General features: G+C 45.3%; 1 protein-coding gene across 4 annotated transcripts in view; it reads right to left on the reverse strand.

The window, feature by feature from the left end:
• The window catches only part of TEX11 (testis expressed 11), an 853,291-nt gene that overhangs the window by 250,778 nt on the left and 581,305 nt on the right, over nucleotides 1-21,208 (reverse strand). For all 4 annotated transcript variants that reach the window (XM_078640006.1, XM_078640005.1, XM_078640008.1 and 1 more), the window contains 2 exons: nucleotides 11,718-11,842; nucleotides 7,539-7,624 (listed from right to left, as the gene is read on the reverse strand). In XM_078640006.1, the coding sequence (XP_078496132.1) occupies nucleotides 7,539-7,624; nucleotides 11,718-11,842 (211 nt within the window). The remainder of the gene's footprint in view (nucleotides 1-7,538; nucleotides 7,625-11,717; nucleotides 11,843-21,208) is intronic.

The following is a 21,208-nucleotide window of genomic DNA, read 5'->3' on the forward strand; positions in this document are numbered from 1 at the left end:
TGATTTTTTCATTAGTTATCTGTAACTTAACGTTGCAGTGAGGACATGTAAATTTTGTGGTATCTGACCATAGGTGTGGATTGTATTGAGCGCAGTCGGTGTTAGGCGTGCGTAATGCCATCAATGTGGATTTGGGGTAGATGTGGGGAGCCAGTCGCGGGGATTGATCAGGGGCTCTGGCCCTTGGCCCGGTCTCGGCACGGACGAGCACAGACGAGCTTGCCTTATACGCGCCTTCGGCGCGCAATCGTCGCGTCCGCTGCGCTCGTCCACTGCGCTTCCGGAACATGCACATATTTGTAGGGAGGGAACAATGCAAGGGGCGTGGCCTCGAAGTGGGCGTGTCCCAGTCAGGGAGAGGGGAATGAAGTTGGTGGGAAAACGGCGATTTTGCCCTTACCAGTGCTCGTTTGTGAACACTCTTGGTGCTGACTTTAGGCCGAATGGCAGTACCTTGAATTGGTAATGTCTTCCGGCTACTAAGAACCGAAGGTACTGTCTGTGTGCGGGATGGATTGGCACGTGGAAATACGCGTCCTGTAGGTCTAATGTAGTCATATGATCTCCTGGGTTCAATAACGGAAGGATGTCCTGTAGAGACACTATCCTGAAAGATTGCTTTTTGAGATAGGTGTTTAAAGGTCTGAGATCCAGAATGGGACGCCATTGGAGCTTGTTTTTCTTGACAAGAAAACACCGGGAGTAAAACCCCTTGTTTTCTTGGGCCTTCAGTACCAGTTCTATTGCTCCCTTTCGGAGCATTGTCTGAATCTCCTGCTGGAGTTGATGCAGATGGTTGGCTTTCTGATGCATCGTTTGCGTCCAGGGGGGCGTTTGTAGAAATTCTAGGGTGTGGCCGAATTGAATAATGTTGAGGACCCATTGGTCCGTCGTTATTTTTCACCAATTTTGAAGATGGTGTGCAATCTTTCCACCCAAGGGAGCACTTGATCTTTGGAATGTTGTAGTAGCCGGAAGATGGAGGTTGTCATTGCCGTCGGGTGTTGTCCTTCCCCTGACGGCCCCCCCTTCCTCTAGGAGCTGATTTTGTATATCCTCCTGATTGACGCTGACTGTACTGTTGGCGGTAGGGCTGCGATGAGGCAGAATAAGAGGAATATCTCCCTTGTTGATATCCTCCTCTATAAGAGGACTGCCCTCTACCTCTGGAGGCACGAAAAGGGACTTTTCTGTACTGCAGTGTTCCCAAAGCTTTCGCAGTATCGGTATCCTTCTTGATCCCCTGCAGAGTATCATCAATATGTTTCCCAAATAGATCTTCTCCATTGAATGGGAGGTCTAGAATCTTGTTTTGAACCTCCGGCCTAAAAGCCGTTGCCCGTAGCCATCCCTGCCTGCGCAGGACTGCTGCTCCTCCCAAAGATCTAAATGCCGTTGTCGTTATATCCATAGCGCAGTCTATGACTTCGGCCGAAGTCCTTTCTCCTTCCAGGAGAACCTTTCTGGCTTCCTGCTTCTCCGGTTCCGGTACCTGGTTAATGTATGGAGACAGGTCACACCACATTTGCCTGTCGTACCTTCCCAAAATAGCGAGGGCATTAGCGGCTTTAACCAGCAGCGCCGACATTAAGGAAAAACGTTTTCCTGCATTATCCAGTCTTCTGCCTTCTCTGTCCGGAGGCGTCGTGATTGGAGCAGATGGATTTCTGGACTTCTGCTGTGTCGCCTGAGTAATCACAGAATCCGGTTTGGAATGACCCAAAAGACAAGCTGGAGCATTTGCAGGTGCCTTATACTTTTTGTCTAGTCTTACCAGAACCGGTGTCACCGTAGCTGGTGTCTCCATGACCTTTAGTCCTTCCTCCCAAATATGACTTACGATAGGCAAGGAACGCACAGACTTGCGATACAACTCTTTGGAGTTATATAAAAAGCATTCCGCTTTATCCTCAGTCATGGTGAGTGCAAATCTCTTAGTGGCTCTTTTCTTTAAATTATGAAAACCACCAATGTCCTCCGGTGGAGAATCTACTGGCTTCGGCGTAGGAGTTGAAGGCGAGGGAATGAGATAGTCATCCCATTCTCCACTCGGTTCTGCAATCTCTTCTTCCTCGTGGTCATCATCCGTGGTGTTGTGTTGTGACGGTGGAGGTGGAGACCTAGTAGTAGGCTCCGGCAAAATCTCTCTCCTACGCACTGGCGTCCCAGGTACAGACCGTGGACGCGGAGTAGCCTCTAGTACGTCCTGAGTGGCTGGAGTTGTTGGATACCTTCTTCTATAATCCTCCAACATGCCCTGGAGGTCTTTCAATAAAGAGGATGGTACACTTGTCATATCCTTACGGTGCTGCTGGCGATATTGGTGCTGCTGTTGGGGATGCTCTTGAAAATCTCCATATTCTTCCTCAGAATCGACCTCCTGGTACTTGACTTGTAATTGAGAAGTGCTACTCGCAAAACCATAAGGACCCTCGTCATACTCGTCCTCCGAGTTTTCTTCCTCTAGCGGGTGAGATGGAATCAATGGAGACACCTTGCTTGACGATGTAACCTCAGGCGTTATAGGCTTTTTTCAGGGTACCAATATCTTCTCTGATGTCTTTTCTATCGTCGACGAGCCCGTCGACGAGATTCCCGTCGCTGTCGTTGACCATATTATCGTCGTCGACGCCATCGTCGACGTTGTAGTTATCGTCGACGCTGTCCTTGTCGACGCTCCGGCCGTCGTCGTCGTCCTCATCGACGATCCCGTCCTCGTCGTCGCTCCCGTCGTCGACACCATCGTCGATGGTCCCGTCGACGATGTAGATACATCTGTGCTTGTCGACCCCTCGTAGACGTTGAACCCATCGACGATAGCGCCGTCAACGGTGAAAGCGTTGACGGCGCCTTCTCAGCAGCTTTTACCTCTTCCTTTCTCGTCGACGACGTCGATGGTTTTGTCGTCGCCGATGACATGTTTTTCGTCGATGGTCCCGTCGACAGCGCTGAAACACTTCCCTCCTCCTCAGAAGGCGTAGAGGACGTTCTCTTGATGATAATCTTGACTCTATGAGGCGATTTTGGAGGTTCTGAGGCAGACTTTTCTTGTTTTATCTCAGAAGCAGAACCCTTCCTCCCCTTAGTTTTACCTGAAGGAGATTTTGAGGGACTGACGACCCTGGGGTGGTCTTTTTTGGGGCCTTCTCAGGTCTCTCCCCTGAGGTATGTGTCTGAGGAGATCTACTTCTTTTTTGAGATCTTAGACGATACAGACTCCTCCTCACTCTCACTTGAGAGGATTTCTTTCCTGGCTTTAACCTTCTGGAGCCAAATCAGTAGTCTTCCCTCACGATCCCACGAGGTTTTATTTGAAAAGGTTCGACATACCTTACAATCCTCTGCCTTATGGTCTGGATAGAGGCAGTATATGCAATCTTTGTGAGGGTCATCTGTATAAAGCCTCTTCTTAGAGCAGGTGGAACAAGCTCTAAATAATCCCTTTTCTCCTTCCCAGACATGGCAGATGAATAAGGAATTCCAATAAGAAGAAAGCAGAAGATGAGAGACCTCAAATCTAAGTCAAAATACTGTTGAAGTGAAGAATTTGAGCAGAGCTCAAAGGAGACTCCCTAGCACAACGTGCTGTAGAAAATCTGAGGGGCAGAAGGTTCTCTCAGGAGTGTTCTAGAGGGTGAGGAGCTCTGATTGGTTCAGGGAAACGTTTGGGCCTTTTTTACACAACAAAGGCTATGGGTTGCAAAAGGGAAATGGGCCTAGGCCTCTTTTCAGTTGGCTATATTACTAAGCATTGCTTTTTTATATACCGGAGACTCCCGTCGCGACCCCTATAGGTTTACAATTTGAACTGGGCTCTTTTGCAGCTTTTTGCTTACATAGAGGGTTATAACGAAATCTATCCAAATCTATGTTTATGGTAATAAACCCGCACCACTCTTTAGGAGGCAGGATGACAATCTGTGATGCCCCATTAGAACAGGTCAAAAACGTTGACCATTTAGGAGTTGGGCTGACAGATAATCTGTCCTGTGGGCCACGAATGGGGAAAAGTAAAACCATTCTTTACCAGAGGGCAATGGCAATTGGGGGGAGAGTATAAAGCCCCTGAGGCGGATACATGTCTAATGCCCTCAAAGTATACAGAGCCAAGGATCTGGCAGCAGCTACCTATGGGGCTAAGATATGGGGCTAGGCTGATGCAACTACGCTCATGCAGATAGATAATAAATTAATTAGGGCCTTTTTTATTCTATCCTCGAGCACCCCTTTGAACACTAAGACTTGACCTAGCAATAACCAGCATTCACCTGGTATCTCCTTAAAACCACTGTTATATTAGGTGCGGCTTCGGTCAACTATGGTGCTGGCTCCTTACAGGGAATCTTCATTAGAATGAATCTCTTGGTCGATTGCAAGAGAGCTGGTTTTTATTCAGAAATGTCTATTGAGTGTTGTGATATTGGTGGAGGGAATGGGGTGTTTTTACATGATATGTGATTTACTGACAATGATTTTCTATGTATCTAAAACTTCAATAAAATTTGATTATCAAAAAAAAATGAATCTCTTCTGACCAACAAAATGGCAACCGTGGCTAAAATCAGCCAAGAATCTATGTGAAATGGTTAAAATGGGAGAAATATAAGAGGTCTCCAGTAAAAATAGCTAGAGGAGTCACCCAGAAACTGAACAGAAACTCCTGGGAATGTGTTATGACGAGTGTCTGAAATTATCAGACAGACGGGAGTATAACAGGGCAGTTCTTGACCCACAGATGTCTACCTAGCTTCCAATCATACTTCGACAGAATTTTCCCATTTCAAACTAAACGCTTAGATGTGGAATTTAGATGTGGCGCTCTACCGCTAAGATCATCTACATCAAAGTGGGATAAAGCAAGTTGCCTTTCAAGCCACTGTCTTCACTGTCCGCAGCACATAGAGACGGAGGGACACTTATTCTGTCCTAGCTACACACTACCTCCTAAGGAATGGATCATCGTAGTGTGCAAACTTGTAGGCGTGGAGACACTACTGGGAAGAACTAAGGATCCTGAAGCGTGACACGAAAGAACAAACTGGGTTTGTTGTCTCGCTTTTTGCAATGGGCATGGAACATCAGATCAAAAGTGATGCCTCTCAATGATTCTTAATGAAACAGGACAAAGGGAGACACAAGCGTGAGAGTTCTTTCTTGCAGCTGATGTAGCCCAAAAGGACCTGAACAGTAAACCTCGAAGTACTACAGGTAATGTCGACAGCCAGGAGCAGAGCGGCAATGACTCTGATTGCACTCTCATTTCCTCATCTTGCTAGCATAGGCCTATACTCACACTTCATTTGACATTGATTTGTGTTGGTTTAAAACTCACCTCCTGCACATTAGGAGATCACTTAACACCGCTCTGTATGTGTCTGGCTTCTTAACTTTTGTACTCATTGCTTATTGTTGATTTTACTTGACGATTGTATATTTTATTTCATGTTTTTTTTTTCACAACCGTATATTTTATTTCATGTTTTAATGGACTGGATGGAATACTTTCATGGCTCTTCAACCCAAATAAAAGTAATTAATTATTAATAATATCATGTTTAAGGGAGAAAGCACAAGCACTTTACAACTGGCTAGCAGTGGTAAAGTGCACTGAGTCCTAAAGCCAACAAAAACAAATTCAGCAAAACAGGAGGGGTGAAGGCTCAATGTTTGTGGGAATATCAGACCAAGGATGCCAGGTCGAACACTGATGATAGGTGAGTTTGGGTGCAATATTCTGCACTTTAGGAGACCGTCTCTCGGTGGCATTGGCATTGCAGGTAGAGTGTGATGACACACCTGTGCTGCCGGGGAGCCGGGTGATGAACAGCCATTGAAATACAATAGTCTCTCTTGTTATCCTGGTTTGGTAATGGCCAGGTGTGGCATTGCAGACCATAGAAAAGAAAATGACCCTACACGTTTCAAGAGTGGTGTATGGCCGCAGAAAATAACATTTATAGGAGTAGGTGCGGCCCACACATTTTCGAAATATGGGGCAGCTGGCATGAATGTCATGATCTTACAAGAAACAAGGGCAATGCATGGAACTCTGTAGATTGAATACAAGATGGAGGCTGCCTTTTTGCCAGATGGTGATGTGCCTAGGTGGGGTCTTCGGGAATGTGCACTTGTGGTCTGGCCAAATGCAAAAAACAAGAGTCACTATGATTGTAAAATGTTACATTATGTTGTGCTGTTTTGTCAGTCAGACTAACATTAAGACTGCAATCCCAGCAACTGGGTGTCTAATTGTTCACGTAGACTACTGCAATTTAAAACTATTAAAATATTGTATGTTTTTAAAGGCATGCAACTACCTCAGGTAGTCTTGAGAAACGCACCCTCGATCCACCCCAAGCTGGTCCATTAAGTGACAGTGGTTCTATATCTATACCACTGTGCTGTCTTCTTTTTAACCCTGTCAAGTGGAACACAATAATAAAGTACTATAGTGTATCCACTTAGATAGTTTTAAATTCACTCACCTATCCTTCACACAGCGCTGCATACCTCACTACACCTATTCCCTCACATATGGGATTACCATCCTTACTTCTAAAAAACATCTCTGAGCTCCTCCCTTAAACACCGGAGTAGTAGCTCCCAGTGTTGACTAGGTTTTCTACACTGGTAAGGAGGACCCATATGATGAAGCATGTCACCCTCGGGTGAGTGAGGGTTCTTATCCTTAAGGGATGTCTCCCCCAGTCATACTTGTAGTACTATGTTGGTTTTGAGAGAGGCAACTTAGCACATTTTTCACACACATATGTTTAAGACTACAGTGTGCAATTTAGTGTTGAGCTTATATTCGGGATCGCGCACTGAGTGGTCTATAAACATCCCTACAGACCCCCAATCTACGGTTGTTTTTTCATCACCTTCTGCCTATAACCAACCCTAGATTTATATCTACAAAAACGTTTTCCACACGACTCTTTTGATGAAAATAGATCTTCTGTAAGATATTAGTTACCGTCCAAGTTCTCTTCTCTTTTCCAACTCACCAGTTGCATTCCATATAGATGATCGCTCTATTCTTCTCTTAATAATCTCTTTTTCAGTATTGATTTGTCTTACCTCTGAAACCATAGTTATTCTCTGTGTAGTACTTGTCAGCCTCAATTTATTTTCCATCGGGGTGGCCCTTCAGAGTTCTGTTCTTGGAGCTCTAATTTTCTCTGTCTATACCACCATTATAATCTCCTGCTCTGGAGTACTCTGCAAGTTTAAACTCATGATTCTCAAATCTATACACCCTTAAACTCATTTTCTCAGCAGCTGCACACTACAATAAGAACTGTCTACAACCTCTTGCATTTCCTGCTTACGTGTTGTCAGCTAATAGGCTACTGAAACTCCCAATCAAGTGACAAGCACAGCATCATCATGGCTGATTGTTTATAAGTGTGATTTTGGAGGTGATGTAAAAAAATGTATGTGGTAGCAATCTACACAGAAATGAATCAATACAAATAATAAACATTGCCTATGAGTACACAATATGATATATTTTAAAAAGAAAGGGCTTACTCTACCTTAATGATGTAAACACTTGAGCCAGACCTTGTGACTGCTGGACTAAGTATTCTAGCGCTATGATTGCCACATTTTCCTGTCCGTTCTGAAAAACAAACATATAGTAAACAAGCATTTACAAATGCAGCAGGTATCATCCTTTCTAATCTTCTCCCTCACAACCCAGGCAATGGCAAATAGATTTATCTGGTTGTAGAGCGGTTAGCTAAGCCTACGCACTAACCTACCTGTTACATATGTCCACTAGCCTGTTTTAACTGTAATGGATACAAAATGGTTTACATGCGCGCCTTGGCACAATCACACCCTGGTTACAGACAATAGGACAGGGACTACCACCCGCATGTTGCTGGAGATTATCACCATTATACTAGGGCAAGCATGTTGCCACAGTTTACCACTACTCTACCAAGGCCAGGATGTTGCAGAGGTTAACACCTTTGTGCCAGGACCCGCATTTTACCAAGAAATACCACCGTTATGCCACAGTGAGCATGTTGCTGTGGATTATCACCACTGTGTCAAAGCCAGAATTAAACCAGGCATTACCGCCATTGTGCCATGGACAGCATGTTGCCATGTGTTACCACCATTGTGCCAGGGACAGCATGTTGCCATGTGTTACCACCATTGTGCCAGGGACAGCATGTTGCCATGTGTGACCATCATTGTGCCAGGGACAGCATGTTGCCATGCGTTACCATCAGTGTGCCAGGGCTCACAACTACTAAGGCTTGCTACCACTGTGCCTGAGCCAGCATTTTACCAGGGATTACTACCACTGTACCAGTGACAGCATGCTGCAATGGATTACCACCAAAGTGACAGGACCAGTATGTTGTAAGAGATTACCATTATTGTGCCAGAGTCAGTATTTTAACAGGAACTACCAGCACTGTGCCAGGGTGAGCATTTTGACAGGGCTTGCCACAATTTCACCACTTACTGGATTCTGCCAGGGATTTCCACCACTGTGCCAGGGCCAGCACGCCGCCAGATATTACCATACTGACCATCATGGTGCCTGAAATTATCACCATTATAGATGGACTGCAGTATACAGAAAAGTGATGGATGGAACGCTTGAATGAATCTCAACGACTGGTAATTATGTATCCCAGTCCAACGTTATTTTGCACACCACGCCACCTCAGTTTTGACCCAGCTATATGCAAACCAGTCTTGACCCTGCTCCAGTGGGAACAGTCCAGCCTGCACTGCCAAGCCAGATCCTCCATGAACTGCAACAAAAACAACCCATGACCGGTTTCACCCTAGTTAGGGCTCATCAGCCAGGTGTAGCTTGCTTCCAGTGACACAGCGTGCATGAGACCCACATCTGGGCATACCTGTCCCACTCAGGGCAACACGCTAAAGTATACAAAAAAGTGATGGATGGAATGGTCGAATGAATCTCAGCCACTGGTAATTGCTTGGGGCCCTATCCCAGTCCATTGTAATTTTGCACACCATGCCACCTTAGTTTGGACCCAGCTATATGTAAATCAGTCTTGACCCTGCTTCAATGGGAACAGTCCAGCCCCACTGTAACTCCAGTTCTTCCCTGACCTGGAACTCCAACTATTCTGGACCGCTTTTGCCCTAGCTAGGGCTCACCAGCCAGATATAGCTTGATTCCAGTGACAAAGTTTGCATGGAAGGCGGACACACCATTGCGGCCTGGGTCTCTTGCTGAAGGACCTTACAGGGGCTCCACTGGGAGGCTGTCCTACTACCAAGGTTTATAGAGTCCAGAGAAGGTAGATGAGCATTTAACCCGTTTTAGAAACCCAGAGCACCAGTGGCATATGTACGGGGCCCACAAGAGGTGGAGGCAACCTTTGTTCTACATCTGGCTCTACTTACTGAGCAAAGGGCTGCTGCAGATCTATTGTACAGTTGTCTGATGAGTAACCAGCTTTTTCTCTTCCCCCTTCCCCTCCAGAGATTGCCCTATACAGCTGCTGTGATTGCTGAACCGGGTACCTGCATCATTGTACCCATGGGATCCTGCATGATTCTCCCGCGATTGATGGTCTGCGGCTCTGGGCATCAAGTTAACGCTTTGCACCCAAGGGGCTGATTAGGGAGCTGCGGTGGCTAGTTGCTGACCTTGGGTAGGGTTGGTGCGTCCGACTCTGCCAAACAGTGACTTTCTCTCCTTAGCTGGCCATACCGATTTTGATACCCTTAGAGCACAGCACTCAGAGTCTTGTCGGGTGGCCTAGGGGTCCCCAGGACGGCCCGGCACCTGCGATAGACACACACTGTTGGCTGGGTTTTACCCGGGAAGTCCTGTGTTGAGAACTGCTGGTGCTGAGTAGGGTACTGATATGGGCAAAGCAGACCATAAACAGTGTAAATTGCAGTTCAACAAGAGGCAGGGACGCCTTTAAATCCTCTCCTGATGCTGCAAGTGGTGACATGGTTGCGCTACTGCGCAACATGAGGGTAACTTTCCACACTATTGACAGTAAAATCGACACCTTGACGACTAGAATGGACGGGTTTCAGAAACATATGGATAAGCAGTATCATAGCTCACCCAGGCTGAGTCAGGAATATCGGGCGAGGAGGACCTGCAGCAACAGACGGCCCTTGCTCGGTTGACCAGGGATCTACGGGGTAATGAAAGATCAAAGACCTGGAAAGATGCTACAGTTGCAATAGTATAAAAAAAACTTGGGGGGAACCGAATCAACTAACATTACAAACATGGAACTGTTTGTTGAGCAGCTCCTAGAGACTGACTGTCCGCATGCCTTTCTCTATCGCCTGCATTGTGGAGCCTGCACACCATCCGTTGGCACCCAAGACTCGTCCAAGTCAGAGTAGTGCAAGGGGCAGAGTATTCCGTAGTTTTAGGTCCAAGAAGGTAGAGTGAGTGAGCCTCAGCATACATTGGATTTTTTATTTATTTAAGGACCCGGAAGTGCACATGTGAGCTCGACCTTAAGGTCCGCACAGGCTGATATTTCTGAAAGCATTCTATGATATCAGATTCGTCCAGTTCACACATGGATTTGTGCATACTATGTGAGATAGTGAAGAGCATCTTTGTTCCATTGGTAGCTAGTGTAATTTGCTCCTTGCAGCAGTTACATGATAAAACGTCCTGAGCATAGAGGCTACTAAAAAGCAAACGTCTGGATGCACTGGACCTTGTTATATGTAGGCCTGGGCGAAGCACTATGCTACGCTCGCGTAGTTTGCGAAGTTTGTGCAACTTCGCACTACGTGAGCTGCACGTAGCACAGTGCGAACACGCGTAGCGTAGTGCAGCGGTCATTTTTTGCTTGCTCGAGGTCCTCAACAACAAGTTGGCGACCGCGAGCAAGCAAAATGACATCTTGGCGATCCCGAGCGTGGAAAATAAACCTCCCTGCGAGAGTCTCAACACGGGGAGGTCTGTTTTCTCATTGCGAGTGGTCGTGTATGCTTGCGACCGCTCAAGATGAGAAACTACCATTCCGCATTGAGAAAGCTGCAGCTCGAGGAAAAATCTCCTCGATCGGCAGAAAACTACAGCTCGCACTGTGCAAGATGCCGTTTTCAATGATTGCACAGTGCCGGATGCTTGTCCGCACTGTGCAATCATTGAAAACGGCATCTTGCACAGTGCGAACATGCTACTACGCAGTTCGCGTACTGCTACGCGAAGCTCGGGTAGTGCGAAGTGCACTTCGCGTAGCTTCGCGAAGCGCTACTTCGCAAACTACGCCCAGCCCTAGTTATATTTATTGTCTGGGAGGCTTATGTGGAGACCACTACAGTAATCAATCCTAGACAGTAAGCATTCTGATGCTACCTTTGTGTGCTGGACTTGGGAATATATGGTAGTGGTTTCTTCAGAGAGTACATGAGAAAGAAATGGGTGAAGGAAATGGCATCAATTTGGTCCTTAAACAAGAGTTTGGCATCTCTCCTTACTAAAAATGTCCTCCCTAACAGACCCTGAAGGGCACTCTGGGACAGTCTGTTTTGTATGCTCTAGAAAGGGGGATTAACAGAATTCAACCATTTGAAAGCCTGTGGCAAAGAACATTACTTCATACTTTGATTTTTCTAACCTGCCTGTTCTAAATGGTGTTTTCATGTCAAATGCACTTTTATGATGTTATTTCTATTATACAAAGGTTTCTTCGAACAGATATACTCCCATTAAATGTATAACATACCTCCAGAGCCATCTGTGCAGCCAAGCTCAGCAGACTGGTCGACGTGTCCTCACCCATGTGCAACATCACTTCATGCTCTGCTACATTTGAGGATAGTTTTCCCATGGTCATGATGGCATCTGCAGCTATAAAGTGCAAGGTGGATTACGTGATATAAAATGTGAAGAGAAAAGCTCTAAGGTACCTAAAATATTGTACTGAAATAGACCAACAGTACAAATTTGACTATGTGCATCTCAATCTTACTTTATTGGTCTCTTCTTGATAAACAAAACTAACAACACATGTAACATACAACTTAATGGAAACTAAACATCCATATGGCCTCAGTTGGAAAATGGTTTATCAGCGTAAATAAATGCACCCTTGCACTTTATTGAATATACAACAAGCTACCACTTGCTTTCACATTCTGCAACCACAAGGTCTACATGTTTAGCTGCTTCATTCCTAGTCCCTTTATTGACCATTGAACGTAAGGCCCCAGTGAGTTCTTTGATGCTCTTTAATAATGACTGTGAGCATTAAAATTGTTGCCATCTTCCCCTGATGCTTTTTGGGAATCCTAGTTCTAACCCATTGATCAGCTTTCTTAGCCAGCTCAATGGGACCAGAAAGTGATGTATCCACTAGATGCTGATGCAACTTATCTGATGTACACTGTTAATATTTGTGCTCTTTCATTATCAAATTATAGAGCCCTTCATAGTCCTGCACCTTGTTTCCTTTTAACCAGCCACCTAGTGCTTTGACTGAGAAGTCAACATAATCTATTCAGGTCTGACTCAAGGTCTTGTGAGTCCCCCGAACAAAATCCTGTACTCCTCAGTGGGGAGACCATAGACCTAATCAGGGTATCCTTCATGAGATCATAGGACTCAGCACCTGCCTCATTAAGTGTCAGGAGTCTATCCCTGCACTTTCCTGAGATCAGCTCCCAAAGTACAGAGCCCCAAAGGTTTTGGCTAAGGCTTCTTATTCTACAAGGCCTCTCAAAAGTTGTGAACCACTTGATGATATCATCACCCTCCACATACTTGGAGACAAGCCCTTTGGGGATTTTAGAGTCAAAGGTTTCCTCTCTGCCCCTAGTTATTAGTTTGCTGCCACCATACATGGGTGCTAGACCTTTCTCGGCCCTTTCTCTTCCTATGGCCAGTATCCTGTCCTGCAGGGCTTTTCTTTGGGCTATCTCATCCTCAGTGAGTTCTTCATCATACCCTGAGTGACCTGATCTATCCTCAGTAGAGGAAGGCACTCTGGGCACAGTGTCCTTGGTTGTGGGCACAGGTACCATAACTTCTCTTTCTAAGGAAGGAGGATCAGCCTTACTTTCACCATCTTCACTCTGACCCTCAGGGCAAGTGGTATCATCCCTTGGATTGGTTAATTCGTACTCTTCCAAAAGCTTCTGAAGCATTGCAGTGGCAGGGTGTGAGCCAGTTCTAATTTAAAAATTCTTCCTGAAGGCTCCTACCTGCTGGTAGCTAAGCAGCAGGTATGGGGCCAGATTGAGGTCCTGAGCCATGGCCTCTGTAGATGGTGTTTATGAATGTGCAGGACTATGAAGCTGAGGTTTTGAAACTTTTAGGGGTACGTACCAATTATAGACCCCTTATGAGAGATCCAACACCTGAGGGTCTCTGTGCTTCATGGGCGCTGTTGGTTCAACGCCACTCGGGCCGGGGGGGCTCGTGTGCAGTGCAGCTTTGTCTGACGGGGTCATGCTGCAGAGGCTCTCATGTCGGTCCCTTTGGTGCCTACAAAAGTGCAGGGAAGCAGCTCCTCTGCTTCAAGGGAGATGCTGCTGGCCAGTTGAAGTCGTGGGTCGCTACTCCTCAGTTTTGGGAGGTGACTCTGCTTTCTGAATGAGCTGGGCCTGTGCAATTGTCAGGGACAGCAGGCATGCTGGCAGGGTTGGCGCCAAGTAAGTGGTTGCTCCTCAGTTCACGTGCTGTGGGTTCTTCTTTGTCTTTCTTTCTTCTTCAGGCAGACAAATCTAATTTCCTAGGGTCGTGGGGCACCTAAATATTCAACTTAGGTTGTTAAGGAGTGTGCAGGGTAGTAGCCAAGGGACTACTTACCCCTGGGGTCATTACAGCCCCTGAATGACCACTTCCTGTGGGAAGAGGCCATCACCATGTCTTAGAGTTCCTAATTTCACCACAATCAAGATCCGAATTTTCATGTTCACTTCATGTAGCCTACCTTACGGGTGTGACTAGCCTGAAGGTTCATCAAGACTCCTTTCCCAGCTGTCCTGGAGCCAAATCGGCCTCAGAGCAGAGAGTGGCATCTTCCAGGTCTTGGGGAAGCCAGACTCTTTGAAGCTCCCTGCCTTGACATGCTAATTTACTAGCCTTCCTGCTGGAGGAGATGTAAATACCTCCAACCAGAGCAGACATTGTTTCCGAATCTCTGAGAGCGGGGCTCTCACCTCCTAGGTGGTCAGAAACTCGTCAGTGGTGGCAGGCTGGATAGGACTACCATTCAGCCAGTACACATGTGAACAAGCAGGGTTGAAGGGGTACCTCTAAGGTATCCTCTGGGTGCATGCATTAATAAATCCATCACTGGATACCAAACTCCATATGTTTCAGGGTAGCCGTTATGTAGCTGGGTAACTCGTTTTGACCAGAGCCCTGGACATACCTTAAGATGGCTGCCCTGTTCACAAGCAAGCAAGATCTAGTAACAGAAGTAGACATCACAGAGGCATGCAGATTTGTCCTCAAATAAAATAGATTGCACCCTGCGTAAGAGCTCAAAGGCCTGCTGTAGGGGTGTCTTACTTATATTAAATGCAGTGGCTTGGCATGACACCCAGGAGAGTGCCATGTCATGTCGATGGTGTTGATGCCCTCGGCCGTATTAGTGACATCCTTGGAGCTGTTGGCGACATTGACAGTAGTATTGTCATCGACAAGGTCAATGTCGATGTGGTCATTGACAGGGTCAACAATGATCTTCCTGCGATCGTTGTCACCTATGGGGTTTCAAACAAAGAAGAAGGCTTTTTCCTCATAAAAGATGCTAATCAATAATAGAAAACAGCTTTTCATGCAGATTTACGCACCGATATGTGCTCTTCAAATTTAGAGTGTTTTGCTTAAGTAATTCCAGATTGTCCCTGTGAGGAGAAGGCTGCAGGCAATTTGGACAGTAAGGCCATCTCTGGAAACCGAGGTTCTCTTTTGCACTCTTAGTCGAAGTGCTTGATGGAGCACTTTATACAGAATCATACTCACGACAATTGGCATCCCCTATAGAAGGTGGGTATTTCTTTTTCTTTTACAAAACATACAGTGCCAACCTCCTTACCCTGCCCTTCAAAGTCTTAGAAGAAAAAGTCATATAAATTTCACAGTGCAAAGCCTTGTGCGTACGAAAAAGGCAATAAATGCAATGTTCATTTGTATCATTGATATAGATATTTTTTTCTCAGGTAGACCAAGATATGGAAAGAGATTTTTTCTACCAACCATGCTGACTGCAATAGATGAAATGGTCTTCCTGGCCCAGAAAGAGGAGGTTTCCCTTTGAACAACTTCCAGTATACTGGAAGCAGAAGGTAGGGATGGTACAGTCACAAGGTATACCAGAAAAGTATCAGGATAAGATCACTGAGATGTTAGAGCAGAGCTATTCTTGCATACTCCCTCACACAAGACATGCGGGAGAAATGATGGCCTCTAGGCGAGCTTGCACTTCCACTTCTTTGATTGAAGTTTGGGTTGTTTCAAATGAGGTGGATGCACTACTAAACAAAAAACTTTGTTGAGGCCTATAGCCATTTTAACATTGCTTATTTCTATTTAAGATTATCAAGGATTCCCAGCTTGATAATGGGGAATGATTCATGCATCTGAATATTTGAAAGATCCAAAGCTGGAGAACTGTAGATCACGCATAGCTGAATACCATGGATTTTTAACAGCTTATGGTGTTGATGAATCGCTCAACCACCCAACTAGATGCATAATAGATTCTGCTTAATGTTATAAGATGATCTGGTGGAAGGTCTCTTGGTTTCTGTCAATATATAGTAATTAAGGAGCTAAGCCATCATGTTCAGAGAATATATGCTGTATTGAAGAATACTGCTACTCTACTAGTAGTAGTATTTACTCTAATAGAATACTACTCTGTAGATAACAGGTACGGTCCATAAAGAAATCGTCTGTATGGTTGTTCTGATAGGTGAAGCAAAGCTGTAAAACACCATTGCAAATGTCACTCTAGAATACTCAAGATTCTCTTGTCTTGCCTTAAATTCATTTAATACAGGATGATCAGGTGGAATACCTCTAGGCTTCTTTCAAGAAAAAGTAATTCAGGAGCCAACCCATCATGTTCATAGTTTGTAAAGTGTGGCATGTTACTCTCTACTCCATGGATAAGTGGTCCGGTCTGAAAGGAAATCTCCTGTGAGGTTTTTCTGACAAGTGAAACCGAATTGTGAAAAAACACTGGAAATATCACTGCCCTAGCAATCAAGATTCTTGTCTTTCCTTGATAACCTTGTTGATCACTTTTAGAATAAGGCGGCTAGTAAACAAATGTACACAAAAGTCCTTCCAGTTCATCAAAAGCGCACTGCTCTTAGCCCCAACTCTTGGAATCTGGATGGAAAGTCTTAGCATGCTTTGTTTTTTGCTGTCACAACAAGGATCAGGGTATCCTAAGTCATGGAAGTGCTAGCCAAGACTGGTATCACAGATAAAGAATTCATTTCTGTGATGATTCTCTTCAAGGGTATTTGTTTAGGGCATTTATCAGGCAGAATGGTTACCATGGAGCAGAGGTTCCTGACTAGGAGTCATTGCCAACTGTCCAGTGTCTCCTTGGAGAGTCCTTGATCTCATATCGCCTCTTCAATGTTCAGGAAGCACATTGTGTTTTTTATTGTCTGTCTACATCAGCAATGGCATCCATTTAACTGCTGAATTAAAGTATTCATGGCCAGAGGATACCACTGCCATTGGCTGTTTGTGGAAATAGAACGTATTTCATGATGTTTGAATTCCTCATCCACCATGAGAAAGATTGCATGGCGGCTACCTACAATGGCAATACATCATGGCAGTTTCTTTTTTTTCATAATACTTTTTTATTAACAGGTCAAAGTCAATCACTGCGGTACATCACATCTTAAGGTTTTCATAATTACACATGTGGGTTAATACATTCAAGATTGGTACTTTGTTAACATGTAGCATTTATGGTGAGTCTTGGACATCTATGTCGGCAGTTGGGGGGGTTCAGATGGATCCTCAATATATATTCCACGCTTTCCAGATGGAAACCCATTTGCGGGGACAGCCTCTTGCTACATACACTGTCTTCTCCCTAAACATACACCAGTCCATGTCCCTTATCCAGGCCTCCTTCGTTGGGGCGTGATCAGCTCCGCAATCATGCCACTTTCTTGAGTGCTGACTTCATTGGTCTTTTATTTACTCCGGCAAAGATTACAACTGTAGTCTTGATTTGGTCACTATGAATATGCATGAAGCCATACATTTGTGAACAGAGTTTGACAATTCACCTGTTAGACAAATCATGTCTGCTCAGTGGGATACAGGTTTGCTTGTTTATTGTGGCAATCCATGCTTCTAAGTGATACATTTTCAGTAATACAGACTGTTGACTCGCAGTTACAGTGTAAGTCTGGAATTTTATTTTACTGCCACTGCTGTCTTGAATTCTTGATTTCTTGAATTTGCTATATATTTGAAGGGCACAGCTTTCGCCTTAGGGACAGTTCTGCACTAGTAGAACACTTAAAATATAAAAACCTGATTGGAAAAAGATATGGAGAGGATTGATAGAAGAAGCAGACTAGCAACAGGATAAGAAGGTCTTAATCAGTTTTCAAAAAAGCAAGATGATTTTGGATTATCCTAAGTCAAATTGGTAGCTTGCCATACTGTATCTTGTGCATTCCAATTTCTTGCCCAAGGGTAGATGAATATTCCTTTCTGTTCTTCCATGATGATCTACCACTGCTGCCATGAATATGTGGCGGGTTCTCAGGACAAAAGTAGGAGCAAATGGATAAACTCTGAATTGAAAATATTCCTTGTTCACTGTAAATCTCAGGAATGTTCTGTGTTCTGCACTACTGGTATGTGGAATGATGTGTCTTTTCAGTCTGTGCCAAACACTCAAGCTCCCTGTTTTAGATGTGTGAACATTTGATTCAGAGTCTGTAGGAAAGTACCCTTTTGGCATGGTTACCCCCTCGCCCCCCCCACCACTTTTTGCCAGACTCTGATGCATCTTTGACTGATTGTGCAATGGATTCCTCCTAACCAGGTTCCCAATGCCTGTGTACTTTCCCAAAACTGAGCCTTTGATTCTACAACTGGCACGCCTCTGGCTCACATATAAGTCCCTTATAAAAGGTACCTGTGGTACCAAGGGGCTTGTGACCAGAACCCCCAACTTTGTCTACCACGCAATGCAATCTTATTGCCAACTTCTTCAATGAGAAAATATCTAAAATCTATTCGAACTTCAATGAAGAATGTGATGCCGCAGCTACTTCATTAATGACCCCCATTTCTAATGAATGCGATAAGAGGGAGAATCCCCCCGAGAACTTACTTACAATGTGGCAACCTTTGAACACCACAGCGTTTGTGGAGGTACTAAATAGTATTAGTTCAGGCTCACCTCAGGACCCAATGCCTGCTTATATCCTGAAACAGCTTGATCCACTCATCTTGGATATAATTAGATCACTGTTAAATGCTTCCTTAAAGGAAGCAGTGGTACCCGATGACTGGAAGCGTGCTATGGTAGTACCTCTGCTAAAAAAGGCGAACGGCGACCGCGAGGTCTTCTCTAATTTCCGCCCAATTTCGCTCCTGCCAATATTTTCAAAAATCCTTGAAAAACATGTGAACAAACAGCTAGCAGACTTTGTTAATGACAATAAATTACTGCATTCCTCCCAGTCCGGGTTCAGAAGGGGTCACTCCACAGAGTCCACCCTATTAGGAGTTACTGAAGCGATCCGTCAGGAATTGGATAGTGGTGGCACAGCGGCACTCATTCTTTTAGATTTGAGTGCCGCATTCGACACCATCTCCCATAAAACCTTGCTTCAGGCTCTAGAGGATATAGGGGTAAGAGGGAAAGCGCTGGAGTGGCTGGAGCAATTCCTCTCACGTCAGACTTTCCAGGTCTTTTCCAAAAATAATGCCTCCGATGTCCTGAACTCCCTCTATGGGGTAACTCAGGGCTCAATATTGAGTCCGCTACTCTTAAATATTTATGTAACCCCGTTAGCTAAAATTGCAGAGAAAATGGGCCTCACAATCTATTCCTATGCGGACGACACACAATTAGTGTTCTCCCTATCAACATCTAATAAGTCCGTAATTTCCCCTCTTCGTTCTGGGCTTCTGCGAATGGCTGACTGGCTGCATTCCAAAAAACTAAAACTGAACGGGGAAAAGACTGAGCTTATTATTTTTGGTGATCATAAGGAACTTTGGGGTCCTACTCACTGGCCGGCAGAAATGGGCCCGACTCCGGTTGCAGTACAATTTGCACGCAACCTTGGGATAATAGTTGACGACAAACTGTCAATGCGTGTGCAGACAGCCAAAACGGCCTCAACCTGTTTTGCCATCCTTAAATGGTTGAGGAAAATACTTTGGCAACTCCCGGAAGGGGCGCAGAGAACAGTACTACAGGCCTTAATTGGCTCTAGACTAGACTACGGGAACATCCTATATTTAGGTGCCAATAAAGACACTATAAACCGACTTCAGGTTATTCAAAATGCCGCAGCTAGGTTGCTTCTCCATCTCCCTGGGCGCACGAGTTTTGCGGAACATCTGAAGAAGCTACATTGGCTGAAGATAGCCAACAGAGTGAAATTCAAAGCACTATGCTATATGTTTAGGATCGTGCGTAATCAAGAGAGAGAGAGAGGACCAGATAGCTAGTCCTTATCCCCGGGGTTATATATGATTTAATCAAAAAGAGACTAGCTCGTGATTTATAGTAATTACAACAAGTAAAAAGACTCAAGTATGTTTCGTCAGGGGGTGGGAACACCTGGTGAGTGTGCTCATAAAGCCCTCACCCACCAACCTAGTTGGTGGCATGCTTCATCATCGGACCCACCTAGTGACACCTAGCGTGTCCCGGGTGTGCTTCGACGCCTGATTACAGCGGAGCTGGTATATTGCTGAGTGTGCAGTGAAGGGTGTTATGAAGGTGAAGTTAACACGGCTTGGCGGGGGTCCCAGTACCCGAGGGTAAATTAGACTTTAATACCTGGGCCTCCGTCAGCGGTTAAAAATAAGGCTGTTGGATGTTAGAGGTGAGTTACGACCTCCCACATCCGATGGGTCAACATGTTTCAGCCAGTGCCTTATGTATATGCTGGCTTTCTTCAGGACCTAAATAAAAAAGTGAGTGTAATTAAACTAGTGGGTGTGTGATTCAGACTATGTGTCTTCACGCCCTAAAGTGTTTATCTATGTGTGAGAGGGGGATTCCCTTCTCAAAAACACCTGTACATGAAACATATATGGACAAAGACAAAACATACAGGGAAAAAGAGAGTCACTCGGATATATGGCATTAAACACATCTGGTTGCCATCACTAAAGCGGTTGGGGTGTAGGCTATAGGCGGCTAAGGTGTAATGGTATTGGTGGTACCATTAGGTGAGAATCGCACATATAGTTCGGGAGTGGAGTGGCTAAAACACGGATATCACATACATAGTGCATATGTGTAGAACTCATTCTTACGCTAGTTTTAGCAGGTTCGGGCCTCAAGGTTGAGAGGTGGCAGGGGGTTGACCCTAAGGGGAATAAAATGTTTGACCACACCGATTAAGGAGACCTGTAGGGAAGAAAGATAGCGCTTACCAGAGGTAGTGGTGGTTGTTTCTCATACTCACAGCTTTTCTGGGCAGAGCCTGCTCTGGACCTGTAGTGCCTCCTTCGCATACCGGTAAGGAATGGCCGTTTTCGCTGGGTGTTATATAGTGTGGTTAATTGGATAACCATGTGCACCTGCAAGTTGGAGGTAAGAGTAGAAAGACTCGGGTAGCTGAGTCATGGTGCCTGAGGGAGCCCTTGCGCGATGTGTGCGCATGCGCAGTACCTGTGGGTTTGATTACGCATGCGCGAGTCAGTAGTGTCTCAGCCGCGCATGCGCGTCAGGGTGTGTCTGCTGGGCTTAGTGGTCCATGCGCGGAGCGATAGTGTTCTGATCGCGCGCACGTGTCATTGTGGTGCTAAGGGTGACATTGACAAAAATGAAGAGGCATTAGTCAAGTTGTATGCATGCGCTGTGAGAGGGACCAAAGAGAGTGTGACTGTAGTGCATTGTTTGGCAATTGCACAAGTTGGAGGGGACAATAATCTTCAAAATGCTCAGAACTTGAGGGCTCTACCTCGGGGGAGGTATGTTACCAGGGGACAGGTAACAGGTTCAGTTGAGTATGACACACCGAGACG

This window comes from Lissotriton helveticus, chromosome 4_2 (assembly GCF_964261635.1).
Source record: "Lissotriton helveticus chromosome 4_2, aLisHel1.1, whole genome shotgun sequence".
Classification (NCBI taxonomy): Eukaryota; Metazoa; Chordata; class Amphibia; order Caudata; family Salamandridae; genus Lissotriton; species Lissotriton helveticus.